The sequence below is a fragment of the Podarcis tiliguerta genome, assembly GCF_965153285.1.
Source record: "Podarcis tiliguerta genome assembly, chromosome: 16".
Classification (NCBI taxonomy): Eukaryota; Metazoa; Chordata; class Lepidosauria; order Squamata; family Lacertidae; genus Podarcis; species Podarcis tiliguerta.
Window position 1 is genome coordinate 36,023,854 of NC_139549.1, and position 20,425 is coordinate 36,044,278.

At 47.1% G+C, this 20,425-nt stretch overlaps 1 protein-coding gene across 18 annotated transcripts in view; it reads left to right on the forward strand.

Moving 5' to 3' along the window:
• RIMBP2 (RIMS binding protein 2) overlaps window positions 1-20,425 on the forward strand; it is a 276,487-nt gene that overhangs the window by 233,429 nt on the left and 22,633 nt on the right. For 5 of the 18 annotated variants that reach the window (XM_083418105.1, XM_083418106.1, XM_083418107.1 and 2 more), the window contains 7 exons: window positions 3,307-3,458; window positions 5,308-5,772; window positions 7,607-7,756; window positions 8,059-8,217; window positions 9,569-10,288; window positions 12,363-12,483; window positions 17,155-17,301. In XM_083418105.1, coding sequence (XP_083274231.1) covers window positions 3,307-3,458; window positions 5,308-5,772; window positions 7,607-7,756; window positions 8,059-8,217; window positions 9,569-10,288; window positions 12,363-12,483; window positions 17,155-17,301 — 1,914 coding nt within the window. The remainder of the gene's footprint in view (window positions 1-3,306; window positions 3,459-5,307; window positions 5,773-7,606; window positions 7,757-8,058; window positions 8,218-9,568; window positions 10,289-12,362; window positions 12,484-17,154; window positions 17,302-20,425) is intronic. The other 13 variants (XM_083418098.1, XM_083418097.1, XM_083418099.1 and 10 more) reach the window with 5 other exon arrangements.

Here is a 20,425-nt window from a genome sequence, read left to right on the forward strand (position 1 = left end):
ATACATAACCTTAATAATCACAGGGATATTTTTAGGCTAGGCTTCCATCCAGCACACTGCTATTTATAGGGGAATGGTTTTAATTAGAGACGTAGCAAGTGTGCTATCATGATAACAGGTTTTCAGGGCCTTCAAACAGGGGGAGGTTTTTTTGTTTTTTGTTTTTGCTCAGCTGTTTTTAGCTGCGTGGAGCCCAGGTTATGGAACACACACGCAGCCTGCCACTCCAAGAGGCAAGGAATCGAATGAAAGCAAAAGATCTTGCAGTCTAGCTGAAGCTTAGTGCTTAAGAAGAGCTGTGCTGAGTTAGGCCTCTGTTCTCTCTTACGAGGGGGTTATGTTCCAGGCCCCCACATGCATGAGCAAAAAAAATAAGAATGTGTTACAGTAAGTACCACACTTTTAACATTTGGGGGGGTGCCGGTACTGCATACCCTTGAGTCCCCCCCCCCAATCAATAAATAAAAGCAGTGTTCCCACCCAACAACTGTAGAGCAGAGTAGTGAGGCTTCAGAAAGAGCTCCCACACACCATTTGGAGTCATTGGTGTCTCTTTTTTCTGGACTTTTGACTCACTGACATCTCTTTTTGGGCTCTGGGGAGGGTCTCCTTATGAGCCACAAGGAATTTCCACCTCTCTCCTGTCATTTCAGGTTAGAATTGAATTACTCATTTAACGGTGCCATGCATATATGCAGTCACACGCAAGTTGATCATATGTAGATAAGGGGATGCCTATAGAAAAGATGCCGGTGGTGCTGTGGGTTAAACCACTTGCCGATCAGAAGGTCGGCGGTTCGAATCCCCATGACGGGGTGAGCTCCCGTTGCTCGGTCCCTGCTCCTGCCAACCTAGCAGTTCGAAAGCACGTCAAATTGCAAGTAGATAAGTAGGTACCGCTCCGGTGGGAAGGTAAACGGCATTTCTGTGCGCTGCTCTGGTTCACCAGAAGTGGCTTAGTCATGCTGGCCACATGACCCGGAAGCTGTACGCCAGCTCCCTCGGCCAATAAAGCAAGATGAGCGCCGCAACCCCAGAGTCGGCCACGACTGGACCTAATGGTCAGGGGTCCCTTTACCTATAAAAAAGAAAGCTATGGTGTCAGGGGGAGATGTAGACAGAAACACACACCAGCCTTCTTTCCAGTGTGGTGTAGTGGTTAAGAGCAGTAGACTCGTAATCTGGTGAACTGGGTTCACGTCTCCGCTCCTCCACATGCAGCTGCTGGGTGACCTTGGGCTAGTCACACATCTTTGATGTTTCTCAGCCCCACTCACCTCACAGAGTGTTTGTTGTGGGGGAGGAAGGGAAAGGAGAATGTTAGCCACTTCGGGTAGTGATAAAGCAGGATATCAAATCCAAACTCTTCTTCTCTTCTTCCTGACCTGCTGGTTTTCTGTGTGCAAGGAGTTGGGCCAGTTTATGGAACACAGCTGATGCATATCCTCCTCTGACAAACTTCTATTGCAATTGCTGCGGACAGCACAAAAGACTCTTGGTAGCCTCTGGCACGCTGTTTCCCCATCCACTTGTCCTAGCGGCCAATTAACCAGGCAATTATTAACCTGGCACCGACTTTGCACACTGGGACCGCAGCAGGAAGTTGCCAGTGTGCCGTTTGCCTTAGCATTATTGGGTTCCCACATGGTTTCTGCAGCCCTCCTGCCTCCTGCAAACTCTCTCTGGGATTTTCTGAGACCCAGGGCATGTAAATGGGTTTCCAGACTTCCCTCCTCAGCATCAGATTGCTCCTGCTTAAGTGGCTCCCCAACGTTGGGATGCAAAAGTATTTGCTGTAATCCTTCCAAAAGCAGTTTGCAAGGCTGGCCTCTGCCCTGTCCTATGCCCTGCAAGGACTCCTTGGCAGCTGTCTTGCTCTCAACAGGCCTACCTCCCGTCCTGGTGTTGGCTCTGGGATTGGAATAGGAATGAGAGGATTTCTCCCCTTCCGTTCCTTTTGGTGTTTTCTCGGGCTTGCATTCCGCCCTTCCTGAATTCTTTTCCAACTAGGAGGATTTCTGAAATTGCCATGAGGCAGATGGCTGTGTTGTATTGTTTTCAGCACCTGCGAAAAACCTTTTTCTTTAGCCAGCCAAGAGGTGTAATTTTAGCATTTAATTTTATTTGCATGCATTTGTTTTAAAACAACTGGTTTTATTTATATTTTGATAGTTTTATGTTCTCTGCATTTTTTAAATCAGACACCTAATCTTTAACATGTAATTTTACCATGTGGATTTCTTTTGAAACACCTGAATTTTAAAGAATAACGACTAAGAGTAACCCTGGAATTAAAGCATGTTTGCTAGAACTAGAGATGTCTGGGGAATTCAGTCTTTGCAAAATATGGTGGGGACAGACCTGATGCCCACTTCCTGCATTGATGTGCATCCACATCACAGATTTAAATTACATTAACAATCAATCGTTCTTCCTAGGGAACTCTGGGAATTATAGTTTATAAGGGTAAAAGGAGGGCTCTCCTAACAATTCTCAGCACACTTAGCAAACTACATTTCCCAGGATTATTAAAAAAAAAAATGGGGGGGAGGGAAGGATTCTGTAAAGCACCTGTGATCCTCAGATGAATGGCAGTGTATAAATTTATTAAATAAATTATTAATAATAACAAAATAAACCTAGATGTTTAAAGTGCTATAAAAGTGCTTTCATTATGTAGTGTGGACTAGCCATCCTTTGGAATGTTCTGACGCAGTTCTGAGCTAAAAACAACAGCGACATAAAACTAGGTTTGGTAAGGCATAATTTGAGAGACAGTGTGTAAGAAATCCATGTTTAGAAACATGTTTAACATGTGGCAAACTGTGCAGATTTTTTAAAATCTTGTTTTTAAAATTATGGATTAAAAAATGGTAATGGGGCGGAGTAGACTAATGAGTGAACATATGCCAAAGTTGCCTGGCCCTGAAACAGTTTCCTCTGTCCCTCAATAAACTACTGAGATGGCACATTTTGACATCTCCAGCCCCCTAGACCAGGCATGTCCAACTCCCAAGAGGCTACCCATTAGATTGACCTACGTTGCTGACCTTTTCTCTTTTTTTTCCTTTTTTTTTGAGAGAGAGAGGTCAATCAGGGTCACGAGATCAATGACCACAATTGACCAGTAGATCTGTGATTGACCGGAAGATTGACCAGATTGACCCTCAATCGACCAGTAGATCGTGATCGACCAGTTGGGCATGCCTGCCTTAGACAATGAAAATTTAATAACAATATGCTTCTACCTGTAGGGCATACGGAATTAAGTGACTGGTAGTAACTGAAGCGTGTTTTGAAATCTAGGTCCACCAGCTCCCCCTCAAGACATCAGAATTCAGGCTGGGCCGACGCCAGGAACGATCCTGGTTTCATGGAAGCCACCAATTCTCACAGCAACAGGGACCTCCAATGGAGCCAACGTAACCGGTTATGGAGTTTATGCAAAAGGCCAAAGGGTAGGTGGGGTTTTCCACTTCGGTGATGGTGACCCACACGCCTTGATTCCCAGAGTGGGTTCAACTGTCCATCCCTTCTCCCAGGGAACTCTGGGAACTGCCCTGGGAAGGAAGTGGGAATCTCCTGACAACTCTCAGCAGTGATTTTTTTCTGGGGGTTCTCAATGGTACACAGTACCAGCACCATTTTTTCCTAGAAGAAAAGCACTTCTCAGTACCCTCAACAAACAACAGTTCCCATGATACTTTGGGGGGGGAGCCATGACTCTTTAGAGTGGCATGATGCTGCTTTAAATATATACTGCAGATGGGGCCCTTTTCTCCACCTTTCTATGGGCTCATCCACAATGCCCCACAACAGCTACTCGCCGTGGGTTATGGTAAAGCAAACAGTCTAAATTTGCCAATGCCAAAATGATATCGAGCGTCAGAACAACTTGGCCACAATAAGGAAATTTTGCCCATGATACAACCATTTTCCATCCTTCCACTTTGATTCTCTTGCACCCTATCTGTATAACCCAGCAACTCCAAAATATAGTTGTGCTTTTACCCTTGCAAAATTGAATGTATTGCCCTCGGCTGTACTTGAGGGACGATTCCAACAGATTCCATACAAAAAATGCTTATGTCCCTGTGGAGATGGCAGCACCAAATCAGTGGTGCCTGCCCTCCTGGCTTGCACTCTTTATAAAGATCTGATTATTACCCCTCTTTTATTGACCATTCTGGGCTGCCCTACCACTGCCACAGTGTCTTTTCTCCTGGCAGATCAAGAGGAGCAGATGACTGCAAAGGTTGCAAGGTTTTTAGCTGGGGCAATCAGAATAAGGTCCATTATTTGACTGCTGATTCTGGACCCTAAACTGTGTTTTATATAATCAACTTTCTATTTTGTTCTGTGTATACCACAATGTTCTTTTCTTGCTATGGCCGATGGCTGGTGCAAATAAAGTTTTATTCATTCAATGCCACTTGCCCTGTGATTTCTAGACATGGGTCCGAAAGGTTTTTTCATTTTGTCCTGCCACTTTCCTTGGGAAAACCCACCGCTTACTGCTGAATCAGAACAAATGTCTATCAAATGGACGTTTGCTGCGACTCAGCGGTAAACAGTGGCTTTTCCCAGGGAAAGCTGTGGAACGAAAGAAGAATCTCTCAGACCAGTGCGTAGAAATCACAGGACAAACCTAAGTGTGGATGAGCCCTAGGTTAGGCAGCTGAAGGAAAGAAAACTTCATGTAAAAACCAAAAGTGTTTGTGTGTGCGTGCGTGCGTGCACTGAACTCAGTTTTTGTGCTAATAACAAATTGCATATGCAGTTGAAGTACTGTTTCTGGGGGACAGGAGGCGGGCAGGTGTGGAGGATTCCCTGGTCCTGAATGGGGTAACTGTGCCCCTGAAGGACCAGGTGCGCAGCCTGGGAGTCATTTTGGACTCACAGCTGTCCATGGAGGCACAGGCTAAATCCGTGTCCAGGGCAGCTGTGTACCAGCTCCATCTGGTACGTAGGCTGAGACCCTATCTGCCCACGGACTGCCTTGCCAGAGTGGTACATGCTCTGGTTATCTCCCGCTTGCATACAAACATAACATTCTATGCATACTAAATTTATAACTTTAGCAGACCTCAGGGTCCTAGCAAAAGATATATATGTCAAAGTAGATGCTGTAAGGTAGAAGTCTGCCCACCTCTGTCTCATGTAGGGCTACTGTTTGGTCCTACTGGAGCATCCTATTCATCTTCTGTCCTAGTTTGAGGGCCCTTCCTTCCTTTCCCATCCAGGCATGGCAGCAGAAGAACTTGGCTCCTTCTCAACTTGGCCTTTGTGTTTTATACATCCGATTAGGTTGCAGAAGTTATCTTTCCTATGGCTGAGAACACCGTTGTGGAGCTCATGAGAATCCGGAGCCTGGAAGCCAGGGAAGTTCTCGTCCGGACACTTTCTGTCCAAGGGGAATCGGTGGACTCGCTGGGCGCTGCCATTCCACCTGACCTACTGGTGCCTCCAACCCCTCACCCTCGGCCAGCTCCCAAATCTAAGCCATTACCAAGTGCCGGCATCCCAGATACCAAAGACGAACATTTGTGTCCGCATGTGAAAAGGGATGAGTCGTGGGAGCAGGGCCGCGTGGCGTCTCCCATCCACGGACACACCCTGGAGCCTCCCAACTTCCACAGCCCACTCCAGGGGAGGAGGTCTCCTTCCCCAAACCGAATACTCCCTCAACCACAAGGCGCGCCCGTCCCCAACACAGTCGCAAAGGCCATGGCCAGGGAGGCTGCTCAGCGCGTCGCAGCGGAGAGCAGCAGGGTGAGTAGAGCTTGCAGCATCTGACACCCACAACTGCACAAAACTGGCAGCAAAACCCGATCTTGGGCCATTTCACACATACACTTCCTTCATGGATGCAGCATCCACAGGTGATTTTCATATGTGAATGGCCCTCTGTGGGTCGGGTCTACGCATGCAAGCAGAACAGCATAGCAGGGGTAGCCAACATGGTCCCTCTAGATCAGCCTTTCTCAACCTGTGGGTCCCCAAATGTTGTTGGACTACAACTCCCATCTCCCCTAGCTAGCAAGGCCAGAGCTCAGGGATGATGGGAGTTGTAGTCCAACAACATTTGGGGACCCACAGGTTGAGAACCGCTGCTCTAGATGCTGCTGAACTGATGGTTAGATGGCCCTTGGGGTCCATTCCAACTCTACAATTCTACATGTGAAGGGTTCAATATGACCCTGCCTACCCATGGAAGTGAGGGACACGGGTGGCACTGTGGTCTAAACCACTGAGCCTTGGGCTTGATGATCAGAAGGTCGGCAGTTCAAATCCCCGCAACGGGGTGAGCTCCCGTTGCTCGGTCCCTGCTCCTGCCCACGTAGCAGTTCGAAAGCACATCAAAGTGCAAGTAGATAAATAGGTACCACTCCAGCAGGAAGGTAAACAGCATTTCTGTGCGCTGCTCTGGTGTCAGTGTTCCATTGCGCCAGAAGCGGCTTAGTCATGCTGGCCACATGACCCAGAAAAACTGTCTGTGGACAAACGCCGGCTCCCTCGGCCTGTAAAGCGAGATGAGCGTCGCAACCCCAGAGTTGTCCGCGACTGGACTTAACTGTCAGGGGTCCCTTTACCTTTACCCATGGAAGCAGAATGAGATAGCCAAGTAGGGGTAACCAGTGTGGTCCCTGTCAGGTGTTATTCAACTCCAGCTTCCATCAGCCGCAGCCAGCATGGGCAATGGTAAGAAGTGATAGGAGTCAAGCATCACCTAGAGGCCACCACATTGGATATTCCTCTAGAAGAGTTATGACTGGCAGCTAGCTGTTGGGCACCCCACTCCAAGCACACGCATCCACTTACTTGGATGGAGCTGGGGAGGAAGCTGGGAATATAGCCAATGAAGGAGTCAGGATTCCTTGGAGTTTTTTCTTTTCTTTTTTTAACAATGATTTTGGTTGGTGGGCCTTGAGAGGGGAGCAAGCAGGTACACTTGGGGAACATGCTGTTGCTTTGAGGAACCAGGTAGTACTATAAAAAACAGTGCTATCTACCTACTTTTCCCTGTGCCTTTTAAATCTGTAAATCAACAGATATAGTACACATCCAAAGTCCCCCAGTGTCCTCACGTGACGTTGTAGGGCAGAGATGGAGAACCAGTAGCCCTCCAACCATCGTTGTACTTCAGCTCCCATCAGCCCTAGCTAATATGTCCAATGATGAGAGTTGTAGTCCAGAAATGTCTGGAGGGCCATAATTTTCCCCATCCTTGATATAGGTTCCTGCCCTCAAACTTCCTACCAACTGGGGAAATGAGGAGCCCCAAAGCAATGTGAATGTGTTGAAGAACCATAGAACTGCAGAGTTGGAAGGGGCTGTGAGGGTCATCTAGTCCAACCCCCTGCAATGCAGGAATCTTCTGCCCAGCATGGGGCTCAAACCCATGGTCCTGAGATTAAGAGTCTTGCGCTCTACCAACTGAGCAACCAAGACTGTGAAGATTAAATGGGCTTGCCTTTCAGTGCAAACTGAATTGAATGCCTTCCCCATCCCTACCACCAGAGCACACAGACCTCACATCCAATTTCCCCACCATCCTTAGAGAGGAGCTCTTCCCTCACCGCACTCCCTGTTCTTGACTCCACAGCTGGAGAGAAGGAGCGTGTTCAGCGAAAGGAGTGGCACTGCGCATTACGCAAACTCTGACGAAGAAGAAGATGGCTATGACTCGCCGCGTGTCAAGAGGAGAGGGGCTTCCGTTGACGATTTCTTAAAAGGCTCCGAGCTCGGGAAGCAGGTAACTGGGCAACTGCAGCAGCTTGAGCGTCAAGCGTGTGCCATAGTCACGGCGTGAAGAAACTTGCTTGCTTGTGTGTGCTTTAAAACAAGTGCTAATATCCCCAGGATGGTGTAGTCTGCAGCTGATGTTGGAGAGTCCTTTGGTTTCACAAATGCCTGCAGCCCTGGTGGTGGTGCTGAGGTTCTTGGGAGCTGCCCCACCTCAACCTCTTGAGGTTGGCCTTGATTTGAATTTTGAAAGTCGCATCTTGCTTTGTTCGCCCCTCTTTCTCCCTCTCCCCCCACCCCACCCCCCAACAGCCCCACTATTGCCATGGGGAGGAGTACCATACTGAGAGCAGCCGGGGCTCCGACCTGTCCGACATCATGGAAGAAGACGAGGAAGAGCTGTACTCAGAGATGCAGATGGAGGATGGAGGGAGGAGGCGAGTCAGTATAACATCGCATAACACTCTCAAGGTAAAAAGCAACTATGAGATGGGGAAATCCTCTATGCAAAGGATAGGATAAAGAAAGAAAGAGGAGCTGCTGACTTACTCAAGAGTAGGCTTGGATGGTCCAAAGCTTTCATGGACCAGCAGCATCTTCAAATGAAGAAGAATGTGGTTTGAGATCCTAGGCCACCACGCTGTATACAAAAACAGCCAAAGACTTCCCAACAGTAACCTCAAATCCTCACTAAGGAATCACGTTCTATATAATTTCAAATTTCTGCCCCTTATCAGCCCTGCTGCCCCAAGAAAAACCAGGCACACAGTCACACATATTCCTAGAATTACCTTGCTGGCAGGAACCAGGTACTTCAAAGCAGGCCAATCTCATCTCTGTGCACCCCTTCCAGTCTGCCACGTGCCAGGGAAATATTTTCTTCAGGCATAGTTTGTTTTCTTTTGCCTTGAACATCTAACAGAAAGCCAATTTCAAATAATGTTAAGCTTTAAAAGTTGGGTGCTCTTTAAAACAAGGAGCAGAGACATATGAAAACCAACACCTCTCCTACCTTGGAGCTCTCCCTGGTGCTGATTCTTCCGCCTTCCTGTTGGTAATTTATCTAGCATCTGGTAGGTACCAAAATGTTAATCCCCTTAAAACTGGGTGTCCCAGTGTAGATTTGGTGAGTCAATTTGTAAGATATCCTTCAAAACAGGACTCAGTTTAGATAGTCACAGTGCTAAACAAGCAGATGACAATATCCTAGTTGATCACTGGGCATTTGTAGTCCTCTTCCCCCTTCAATGGAAAAGGAGCATTAATGTGCCTTCTTGGAATTATTCTCAGCATGCAAATGCATGCTAGTAAGTTTCTGTTCTTCATCTAGCTTCTTTTAACGTGTGGACAGGACAGGAGATTTTGCACTGAGATGAGTCTAGCAGTCTACAGATTGGAGGAAAGCAGAGGGGAGAGTTATGCCATAGGCAAATACCCCATCTTCCCCACATACCAAGGAGACCTCCTGTGCAGCATCAACTTCTTTGTTCCAAGTGCCTGGTTTTCAGTTCTTTGTTAGAGCCTCAATATATCAGCCTGCTGTATTGACATCCTTGCACTAAATACAACACTGAGCAACTTCCTAATCATGTCTTTTATTTTCACAGATTCCCATTCAAAGCATGACATCTTTCCTCACTGAATAAAAGCTGCATGCTTTCTGTTCGCCATTGCTCTAAAACTAATTCTGTCTTTATTTTTTTTCTTTCCTCCCTCCTTCCTCTTTTTTTTTTTTTTTTAAAATCACACACTTATTTGTTCTCCTCGCCTATTCTTTGGTCCGTTTTTTCTTTTTTAAAAAATCTCACGTGCACTTTTAAAGGAATGTTATACGAATAAGAGAATTGAAGCAGCTTTTTTGGAGCAGCATGATTTTGCCCAGCAGATCCACCACAGTAAAAAGCTGTTCAGTATCCCCGAAGTAGCTGAAGAGGACGGCGATCACTCAGAACATTTGCACAAGCAGGGTTTAGGGATGGCCCACAAAATGAGGAGCGCAGTAGCTAGAGAGAGTAGATCTGCCAGAGCTTACCACCAAGACCCGCAGCACAACTTCTGGCACCCGGCGAAGCAGAGAATCTTGGAGGATGCAGGCGAGAGAGGCTATACCTACAGCAGGTCTTCCACAAGGAGCCCAGACAGCGGCCTGGACTGCGGCAGCGAGGAAGAGGAATCGCGCTTCAGCTTCCGCAACACCTACGAGGCGGCTTCCGCAAACGTCGCGCCCAGCTGCTGTGCTGCCGGCGGGAGCTGCTCCTGCCGAAAGACACCGCCCCGGCCACTGCTTGCCCGCCGCAGGACGCTGACGAGGCAGAGCAGCATTGAAGAAGACTTTGGGGACCCCTTCCCTTCTTTTCTAGAGCCCCAAGGCGAGGAGAGCAAGCCATCTTATTATGAGAGGAAGTGCGAGCCTCACTGGTGTAATAGAGCAGATAATTTGATGCGCGAAGATTATCAGGGAGGCTGGAGTGGCCACTTGGCAGGGAATGACGTTAGGGCACCTTCCGCAAGGCCATCCTACCGAGAGCCCAAAGACCCTCTGGTGTGTTGAAATACAAAAACTTCCTTCTAAACATCTGCTTGCCAAATCAACCTCTTTTCTTCCTTTTTCTCCTTTTTGTTTTCTCAAGAGTCCGTCCTCAGCATGTGTCTCTAGCTCCCTGCTCCCGTTCTTATTTTGCGTTTTCTTTCCTCATTCTTTCCCACGTATTTAATTTCTCTTTTTTTAATCTATGTTGCTTTCACAGGCTTCTTAATGCTTCTGTTTTATTGTTATTTTTGTTATTTATTTGTTTTTTAAAAAATCTTTTGCCATAATGAAATGGGACTAATTTGCTTTACAATGATGATTATATTTTTTTTTAACCCCTCACAGATAATCAATCAACAAATAGATACTGGCTTTTGTTTTCTCCCTTCCTTTTTAAAAAGGACAACTGAAACTAAATTTTAATTAAGGGTTAGCTGAACTACCATTTTCCTAACATTTGGGGTTGTTCTTTCTTTTATAATTTTTCCCCAACGATTTCTTTGTTTCTTTTTTTATTGTGCTCCTTAAAATATAACCACTAAGGGATTTTATTTATAACTTGGGGTTTAAACAACCACCCCTGCCAAACACTAACTTTATTTCAAACCCCCCTTTTCTCTCTCTTCTGTTTGTTTAAGGTCTGCTTTAAATATTCCATCTTGTCATCTTGTTTTTGCTTCCCTCACTCCTAGACTTTCAAGGACGAATTCTCTTTTTCTTCAACCCTTATCTCTGGGCAAGTACTAAGAACAGTCTCTCTCCTGTCCTGTCCTGTAGCGACAGTGACCCTAGGGCTTTGGAGTTAACAAGATTCATTGTGTTTCTATTATCCACTGTCCTCACTCTTAAACAACAAAAACCATCTCTTCTTGCCTTTGAAGTTGCGAACTGCATCTCTGCATGCAGGAGAAAGACACCCCCCCCCCCAAAAAAATGAGCTTTTGCTCTGCTTGGCTGTTTCAAAACACACACACACACACAAACATACCCTGGGAACAGTTGCTGCTGCAGTTCCATATTTAATCCACAAGAGGGGCAGCTATGCTTGCAAAGCCTTTATATCGTCTGTCATAGACCTCTCTGCTTCCAAATACACCAAGAATGGCTTGCTCGCTTTTTAAGGACTGCAATAATCCAGAGAATGGGCATGTCAGAAATATTCATCCTCAAAAGATGATAGTAGATTCAGCATTAGCTGCTTCTGCATTAACTAGGCCAGAAGTTTATTTTCAGTGGAGTCTCTCTCTCTCTTTTTTAAATAATCCACTAACAAAATTGGTGCCGACCTCAACCCCACACCCCTTCCTTCTCTCCAATTAATGTCGGTTGTTACAAAGCTGACCCCTGAAGAGCCTTAGAAGGTGGTGCCATTTCCAGCAAACTAGCAAGCAGAGTGTGCCAGCTGTGCAATTTTGAAGGGGGAAAGAAATAAATTAATTTGAGAAGGTTTTGGAATCTCGTTTTCTTCTTCTTCTCCCCCACATCCTGCAAGCATTAATGACTTTTAAAAGCCTAGAGGTGGCCACAGACTGAACAGTAGGGGGAAAGGAATGACAGGAGGATGGATGGATGGCGATGCTGCAAAAAAAACGACAGAGTCTGGCTGGAGTGAAATGAGTAGATCAAATAAATACAGGCTAATCCACTCTTCGCAGCTCTGGGGGAAGAGCCGCAGTCCACTTCGAGGAGGGATCAAAGGGACCGGAAGCATGTTTTAGTGGCAACGACAAAGGCAAAAGAATGTCTTAAAACTCTCCTTTTTTCTGTTCCAATGTGCGACTGTTGTTTGCAAAGTTATGTACCACATCAGACCAGCAAACTTTTTTTCTTTCGTTTGTTTCTTTCCTTTCCAGGTTTACTGGGCATCTGTCCTCTTCTTTTCAGCTAACCTTTCAGTTAAAAACAAAGTTTAGTTGCCTTTAGAGCTAATGATTGACTTGATTTTCTGTTAATTTCACACACCCTGCCCTCTTCCTCTCCCTGCCCCCCACCCTTTACTGACATGTGTACAGCCGTGTAACTTTTAAACCTGTCTCTCCCCTCCCCTTCTCTCTCTCTCTCTGTTCCCATTTATTTTGGTTCTTAGCTTTTGAGTAACCCATCATCCTCCGGACGACCAGACAGGATGGAGCACCGGGGTCAAAGAATATCTCACAGAAGCTCGGGAGGACCACAGCGGTCGCGGCCCATGCTGGTCCCTTCCATTGGTTAGTTGTCCTGACTGGTACATGTTGTGTTGCTTGTTGGAAGGGAAGCACAAAGATGGGTTGGCAGGAAGGGAAGTCCCCAAATCAAGCTCCTGACCTTGATACAGCGGGAAGGAACAGCAACGACACATTTCTGTCTGCTTTGTGTAGGAATATTCCCACTGGATATTTAGACTTTTGGGGAGGATACTGCTGAGCGGATGAACCACTCTGCTTGTACAACCCGGGTTTGTCATGAAAGGCAGGTGGTAGCATCCTGCCAGGGCCGTACCACTACAGAATCCTGTCGGTGGGGGTGGGACAGAGGGCATGCTGTGTAATTTGGATACTCCTCTATGCCATTCCACTCCTACTCAGCGAGTACACAAGAGAGAAGGCTCCCAAAGCTTTTCTTCCTGTGTGCTGGCATGTGAATCAATGCATGGACACATTTGAACAGGCAGCCCCCATGTCCGCCATGTATATTTTTACGCAATACCGTCCCATGAAGACAGTGTGCCCGTATGTCTTCTCTCAATTTTGATAGAATTGGGAGGACTGGGAAATGGGGTGCATAGCCTTTCTTATTGACCATCTTTCAGTCAGTTCATAGAATCATAGAGGGACTTCAAGGGTCATATGGTGTCCCCCCGCAATGCGGGAACCACAGCTAAAGAATCCCCATGGAATTGCAGAGTTGGAAGATAGTGGAGCAGCTCTTTTAATAAGAAGAGTTTCTTGGCTTTTTATTTTATTTTAAGAGGGACTTTTGCTCCACTTCCACACACAGGAAAATGCCTCTGTACTTTCCACATCATTGTGATTCGCATACGGTGGGTTTTCAATTTGCAGCACGGCAATTGGATGTGATCGCCCAATATGTCCTGCGCACACCTAGGACAATTTCAGGCTGTGTCAGTGGACACACTGTGCTTGGTGAAAACAAGCTGGTGTGTGGCTGGATTGGATGTACACACAGGTCCCGCTTTCTGAACGCTCACTATGTGAAAGTTCACTTATCTGAGCATGAGGAATTCGTACCCCAGACTTGCTCTACATACTGCAGATTCAGATATCCAAACAGAAAGCATTTTTTACTTCCTTGTTTGCCTTTTGCTGGTTGGCTGAGGATCAGAGGGAGTGGGAATGACCAGACAAATCAGAGAGCATTTTTCCGGGGGGGGGGGGTGTTCGGGACAAAAATCTGTGATTGGGAACACATTAGAAACTTCCCCATAGGAATCAATGGAAATCGTCAACTTGTTATGCAAACACACTGTGTTTGGGAAGCGGGACCTGCCTGTACCTACAGCACAAGCTGAAAGTAGATTAGCATTTCCCCATGGATCCCTGGGGGGATGATATTATCTAAAGGAGCTCAGACAAAGGATTTACTCTCTCAGCAAACTATCAGCCAAACTAGATGCTATTTGCTATTTACATGTTATTTTACCCACCCTTTTAAAAAAAAGAAAACACCTGAAAGCTGCTTCCAAAGGCTGCAGAACTGAGTGAAGGAATGGAATTTCAGTACTTCTGGTGGGAGGAGGATGGGGACGAGGCAAAACTAAAATTATTTGTCTCTAATTGCCATTGGGATGTGGGTGGCACTGTGGTCTAAACCACTGAGCTTGCCGATCGGAAGGTCGGCGGTTTAAATCCTCGCGACAGGGTGAGCTCCCGTTGCTTGGTCCCAGCTCCAGCCAACCTAGCAGTTCGAAAGCACGTCAAAGTGCAAGTAGATAAATAGGTACCACTCCAGCGGGAAGGTAAACAGCATTTCCATGCGCTGCTCTGGTTTCGCCAGAAGCTGCTTAGTCATGCTGGCCACATGACCTGGAAAAACTGTCTGCAGACAAATGTCGGCTCCCTCGGCCAGTAAAGCAAGATGAGCGCCACAACCCCAGAGTCGTTCATGACTGGAATTAACCGTCAGGGGTCCTTTACCTTTACCTTTAGGCTGCCATTGGCTCTGGCTCCCCCTACTGTTGGCCTCCCTGCTTTCCGCTCTACTAGTCCTAATGGGCAGCAGCCACCATGGTAAGAAATAGCCTGTAACTCCTGAGGTGATTTTCAATTGTCAGGAACCTCGTCTGCCCTTTTGCTCAGCCTGAAGGCAGTTTTCCTCAACTTTAAACCATGTATGGCTCACTCCTACCCACCCCCACTTTTTTTAAAACCCGGGGGCCATAGTCACCCTGCTCCCAACTAGCCACACTCTCACACAGCCCCTTTCGCATGCATACATACCACACAGATGATTCATGCAGAAGAGCACTGGACCACAAGCCACTGTTGCCAAAATCAGTGGGGTCTGGTGACGGGGGGTAGAAAGATTTTCTGTGTGAACCATATCAGGCCCCCAGCTGGGGGTGGGGCATAGCTAGGTTTGCCCAAGAAAACCTATGTCACTTGAATTCTGTTTGATGTGCTGTAGGTGTACGGAATTGCCCTCATCCTCCTCATTGATTCACCCATCAGAGCATCCATCTTCCCATTCCTCTTCATCAGCACATTGCATTTCCCCCCCCCATAATACATTTATTTTTTTGGAGCTTGGTCAAGAGTACCCAACAAGGAAGACCCAACAATCTGAATGAGAAAACTTGAAATATGAATTGTGTCCCTGCGGTTTCCTTTCAGTGGCTTGGCTATGTTTCTTCTGTTCCCCAGAGGGATAAACCGGTTTGAGGCGGCTTCGCCTCACGCAGCTCATGTTCTCTGGCAGAGCGTGAGGTACCTTTGCCATTTCTCATAAAGGTTAAATAATCATCACCACTAACAGTAAACTCAAGAGGTTGAGTCCTTGTGAAACCAGGGCCGCCGGAATTAAGTCAGGCATTTCTCCATAGTTTGAGGATGCAGAAGAATATATACCGTATTTTTCGCTCTATAAGACGCACCAGACCATAAGACGCACCTAGTTTTTGGAGGAGGAAAACAAGAAAAAAATTATTCTGAATCCCAGAAGCCAGAACAGCAAGCGGGATCGCTGTGCAGCAAAAGCAGCGATCCCTCTTGTTGTTCTGGCTTCTGGGATAGCTGCGCAGCCTGCATTCGCTCCATAAGATGCGCACACATTTCCCCTTACTTTTTAAGAGGGGGAAAAGTGAGTCTTATACAGCAAAAAATACGGTACTTAACAAACAAAAATTTATGAACTAAAAAGTCCACAATGGCCTGAGAGGGACCTGTGAGCTTCCATATTTAGAGAATGCCAATGGGAAATTGATCAAACATGGAGAGGCTGAATTTGTACATAGCGATGATATACTATGATTTATTATTGCACAAACAAGCCTCAGCCTTGTGCCTTCCCCTCATCATTTTCCTGGTGTACGGTAAGACAGCCAAGTGCCACAGCTTTGGGGTTGGGAGGAACTGCTGGCGTATTTTTTGAGGATATTTTATTGCCCACCATTTCCTCTGAGGAGTTCAGGATAGTGTACATTGCTCCCCTCACATTTTATACCCACAACAACCCCGGCAGGTAGGCTAGGAAGAGAGATAGCGACTGGCCCAAGTCCGCTCAGCGGGCTCCGTGGCAAAGTGAGCATTTGAACACAGATCCCTGAAATCAACACTCTAATGATTGCATTAAGCTGGCAGTTTTGCCATGTGAATTACTCTCCCCACCCCACCCACATCATAAGGCTACTTCATCTCACTCAGCTGCTGAGAATAACCACCTTTCTACCCAAAAAAGAGAGAGAACAAAACAGCCCAAAGCGTGAATCAGGCCTTCCAAAATAAGCGAGGTGATGCATTTTATTAGATTAGCACGTGCAAGAGGAATTGATGGGGCTCCAGATGTTGGTGGGCTCCAAGGGTGGGTTGATGATTCGAACTCCCACCAGCCGCAGGCAGCACGGCCAGCAGCCAGGGATGGTGGGAGCAGGAGCCCAGAAACATCTGGAGGGTACCAGACTAGGTGTGATGGTGGTGCGCTCCCTCCACCGTCAGAAGCAGCCTGCTTTCATGTCCATTAAACTTTAATTAGTTTAATGTTAAGTAAACGTCCAGTGCGCTTCCAACGCCATAAATCTTATCTCAGCAGAGAATTTCGTGCAGCGCTTGAAGAAGGCAGGAGAGTCAGTACCTTTCAATGAAGAATCCTGGAGCAAGCACTATGGAACTCAGAAAAAAACTTCATTTACAAAAGAAAAACCCTGGCGATAAAGCACACATGCTTTTATCTCTGGCATAAAGAAAACTTTACTCTAAACTTAACTCATATCAGCAAACACGCCCATGGCCACAAACTGAGTCTGCGAGTCAGGTCAAAAAAGGGTGGGGGGAAACACACGGGTGAACTGACTATTTATACAAACTAACTCACATTCCTGGATGCTTAATGACTTCCAGCTGCTCAGTGATTAGAGCGACTTGTTACCTCTTAACCCTTTAGTACCAACATTTCAGACACCAGTTGCTGGGAAGCCACAGGTGAGGAGAGCGGTGTTTCTGCTCAGGTGCTTCTTCTGGGCTTCTGGGTATCCTGTCGGCTGGGCCAAGATGAGCATTTGGCCTCCCTTCTTAACATTTTTGTGGAATGCTTTGAGGCGCATGGCAGCCAGCATCCCAGCCAAAGGGAAACCAGACCTGGGCTGAGAGCCTTGGCATGAGGAAGCCTCTACAAGGGACAGGGTAACCGGAGTCGTGCTTAATAGACCATTCCGTTTTTCTCCATAGAGATTACAATGGACAGTAACAGTGAAGGTGCTCGGTCAGGTAGTGAGGGGCATAGTTCCCCCCTAAGAGAAGATGCTTATTATCGCAGCATTGGCGGACACAGGAAATGGTGCCGGCAACGTACCGTGGCCTCTGACTATAGATACGGTATGCCAAAACCCTTCTTCGTCCTTTGTGCCAAACCAAAAAGGGCTGCTTTTTTCAGAGCTGCGTGTGAAATGAGCGCCATCTCTGTATGTCGACGTTGCATGCCACGCCGAATGCCGAGGCCGCCCCTCCCTCGCCCCCTCTTTGATAAGGCAAGTCTTGTCCTGCTTTCCTTTCCCCTCTTTACGAACAGGTAAGTTTTGCTTAGGGAGGAGAAAGCTTTATGGTCATCTGGCCTCATTCCCTGCCCATGCCATCAGCTTTCCACTTTGAAACGAGTCAAGAGCACCACCCATTGCATGAACCCCATCCTCTCTCTGCCCCCTCCCCCCACCTTTCTACTTGGCTGTGCAATCCCAATGGACATGATCCAAGCACATGACCGCTTTCTTGTACCCTCACCTTAAGTGCTTCTGTTGCCGAAATGCAAGTGCAGGATGCTCAAGTGGGAGCCAATCGACAACACCAGGGCAGTGAGCAGATTCTGATCATGCAGCCCCATGACACACCATTGCTTTGGGGGGAAATCCTAATAACTTGGTGGGAGGTGTATCCAAGAAAGCATGCATAGGGTTAGGCTTTCTCTCTGAGAATTTCAAATTTAATTAATATCCAAGTCTGGCAGAAGCCTGCATGCGGATAGGATTTGGTTCACCTCTGAAAGTGTCATGGAGCCCCGCTGTTAGTGGAGCTCAGATCTGAACGTCAGGCCTCCCCGCTACCAAAATGGTGCTGAGGCCATGTAGACCAATACCAAGCACTGCCGAAATCAACGGGACTTGCTTGCAAGAAGGGTGTGGTGTTGATTCGAAACAGGGATGCTTTGATCTCTGAGCATTCTGGAGGCGTGTAATGCAACGCAGTGCAAACTCAAGAATGGGGGAGAACAGAAAAGAATTATTACAAGGAGGTAAATCCTCTTTTCCCTGGGCACAAGCCACATCCCAGAGGCATCTTGCCGCCATCTTGTTATGGGAAGCATTAAGTGGGGAGGCACCATGAAAATGAATTTGTTTTCATTCCTCAGTGGGCCTAATAAAAGTAAACTTTTGTGCACCTAGGTGGAGAACTTGTGGTTCTCCAAATGTTGTTGCATTACAACTCCCATCATCCCTGACCACTGGCCATGTTGGCAGAAGTCAATGGGAGTTGAACAACATCTGGAGAGCCACAGGTTCCCCATCCCATGGCCTAGAGTCTCCCTCTCCTCCTTTCCCCACCATCTTGGTTTGGCAACTTACTTCAGGTGTGTGCATGTGTGTGTGTGTTTAGGGGGTGTGGTCCTCATATACCCCTCTGTCCCACATGCTACCCCCTTGTCCACATTCCCACCTGCTTTACAAGAAAGAGCAAATAGAAAGAACAAATGCAAGGCTTTGGGGCTGGCCTTCCTTCCCCTCATTGTCTGGCTGCCATGCATTTTGTCTGCCCTCCTGCTGCTTGGAAATGACATTTCAGTAACTTTCCCCCTTAAAAAAGGCGGCACCTCTCCAAAAATGTGGTGTTCTGTTGAACAAAAAAACACTTATATGCGAAAGGCATTGGGGGATGCCAGTGTTGAATGTTGACCTTGAACGACTGAGGGGAGTAGACGGGTCCTGCTAGTGGCAGCCATGTCTCATGCAGGTGTGCCCATGGCAGATATGTCCCCTGTATGCGCAGTCTCCTCTGTTGTGAACAGAACCGGCCACTTTGTGGGATGCCACCATGTGCCACCTCAATGTGGGTCGAGTGGTGGCAGTGTTGCAGGTTCTTCTAATGCAAGAATGGGGGACCTGTGGCCCTCCAAATGTTATTGGACTTTCTGGCTGGTGGGAGCTGGGAATCCAACAACATTTTGAGGCCCACATGTTACCCCATCCCTCTCTAATGGGAAATGAGTTAGACCCTCTTACATATACTTCTACTGGGATGGCTGGTGTTCCCTCCACAGATACTCCCTTGCCAGTCTTGGTAAGTATAACGGCTTCCTTAAGCACACAAGGAAGACCACGTGGGCAGCATCCTTTAGACTTGACTGTGTGGGTCTGTTGGAAAACACTGAAATCAGTGTGCCAACAAAGATACACGCACTTACCTTCCAATGTGGTGTCAAGGAGTCGCATTAAGGGTGTGTGATCAAATTGCCATTGGATTGCAGGCGCCAGGCCTAGGGCGACACTTGATGGTGCGGGGTTGCATTGAGGTAGTGCTGAACTGCAGAAATGGTCATTACACCCCACCCAAGAAGTATTAGCCATGCAATTAGAGGTTTCAAGAGCTTCATACCCAAGGGAAACCTAAGAGACTCAAAAAATCTGTGCAGTTTTGAATTCAGTGGTTGAAATCATTGCTGTTTTGGAAGGTTCAGTCTTGATTCAAAATGGCATTCAATTGTATCCAAGGAACTATAATGCAAATTTTGGCTAAAAGCAAAACACATGCCTTTTTCACATCTAGGCCAGCCCCAGATCCAGCACACTGTTAAGGCAGGCATTGATGGACTCCAACTCCCATCAGCCCCAGCCAAACAACATCTGGATGGCCACAGGTTCCCCATCCCATGCGCAAAGAGGTGAATGGGATCTCAGCATGTCACTTGTCTTAAGTTCCTTGGATTCCAAAGGGAATGGCGTGGACACTGTCTGCTGTGGATTGCATCCATAATATAGACTAGAGTGTTTGTGGTCAATTCTCAAGTGTGGTCTTCTTGTGCATAGACAGCCACTTTGACCTGGTGAAGGCATGTTTAGGGGAGCTAAAAGCTAATAAAGGCCAACCGCTCTGCTCAGTAAATGGTATCTAAAGTTGCAGTAAGACTTTTCTCGAGAGCCAGTGTGGTGTAGTGGTTAAGAGCAGTAGTCTCGTAATCTGGGGAACCGGGTTCGCGCCTCCGCTCCTCCACATGCAGCTGCTGGGTGACCTTGGGCCAGTCACACTTCTTTGAAGTCTCTCAGCCCCTCTCACCTCACAGAGTGTTTGTTGTGGGGGAGGAAGGGAAAGGAGAATGTTAGCCGCTTTGAGACTCCTTAAAGCGAGTGAAAGGCGGGATATCAAATCCAAACTCCTCTTCTTCTTCTTCTCTGTAGCTATCTATGCACTGAAAGTTTCTGTGGTACCATTTTGCCATGGGCCTCTTGCAGAT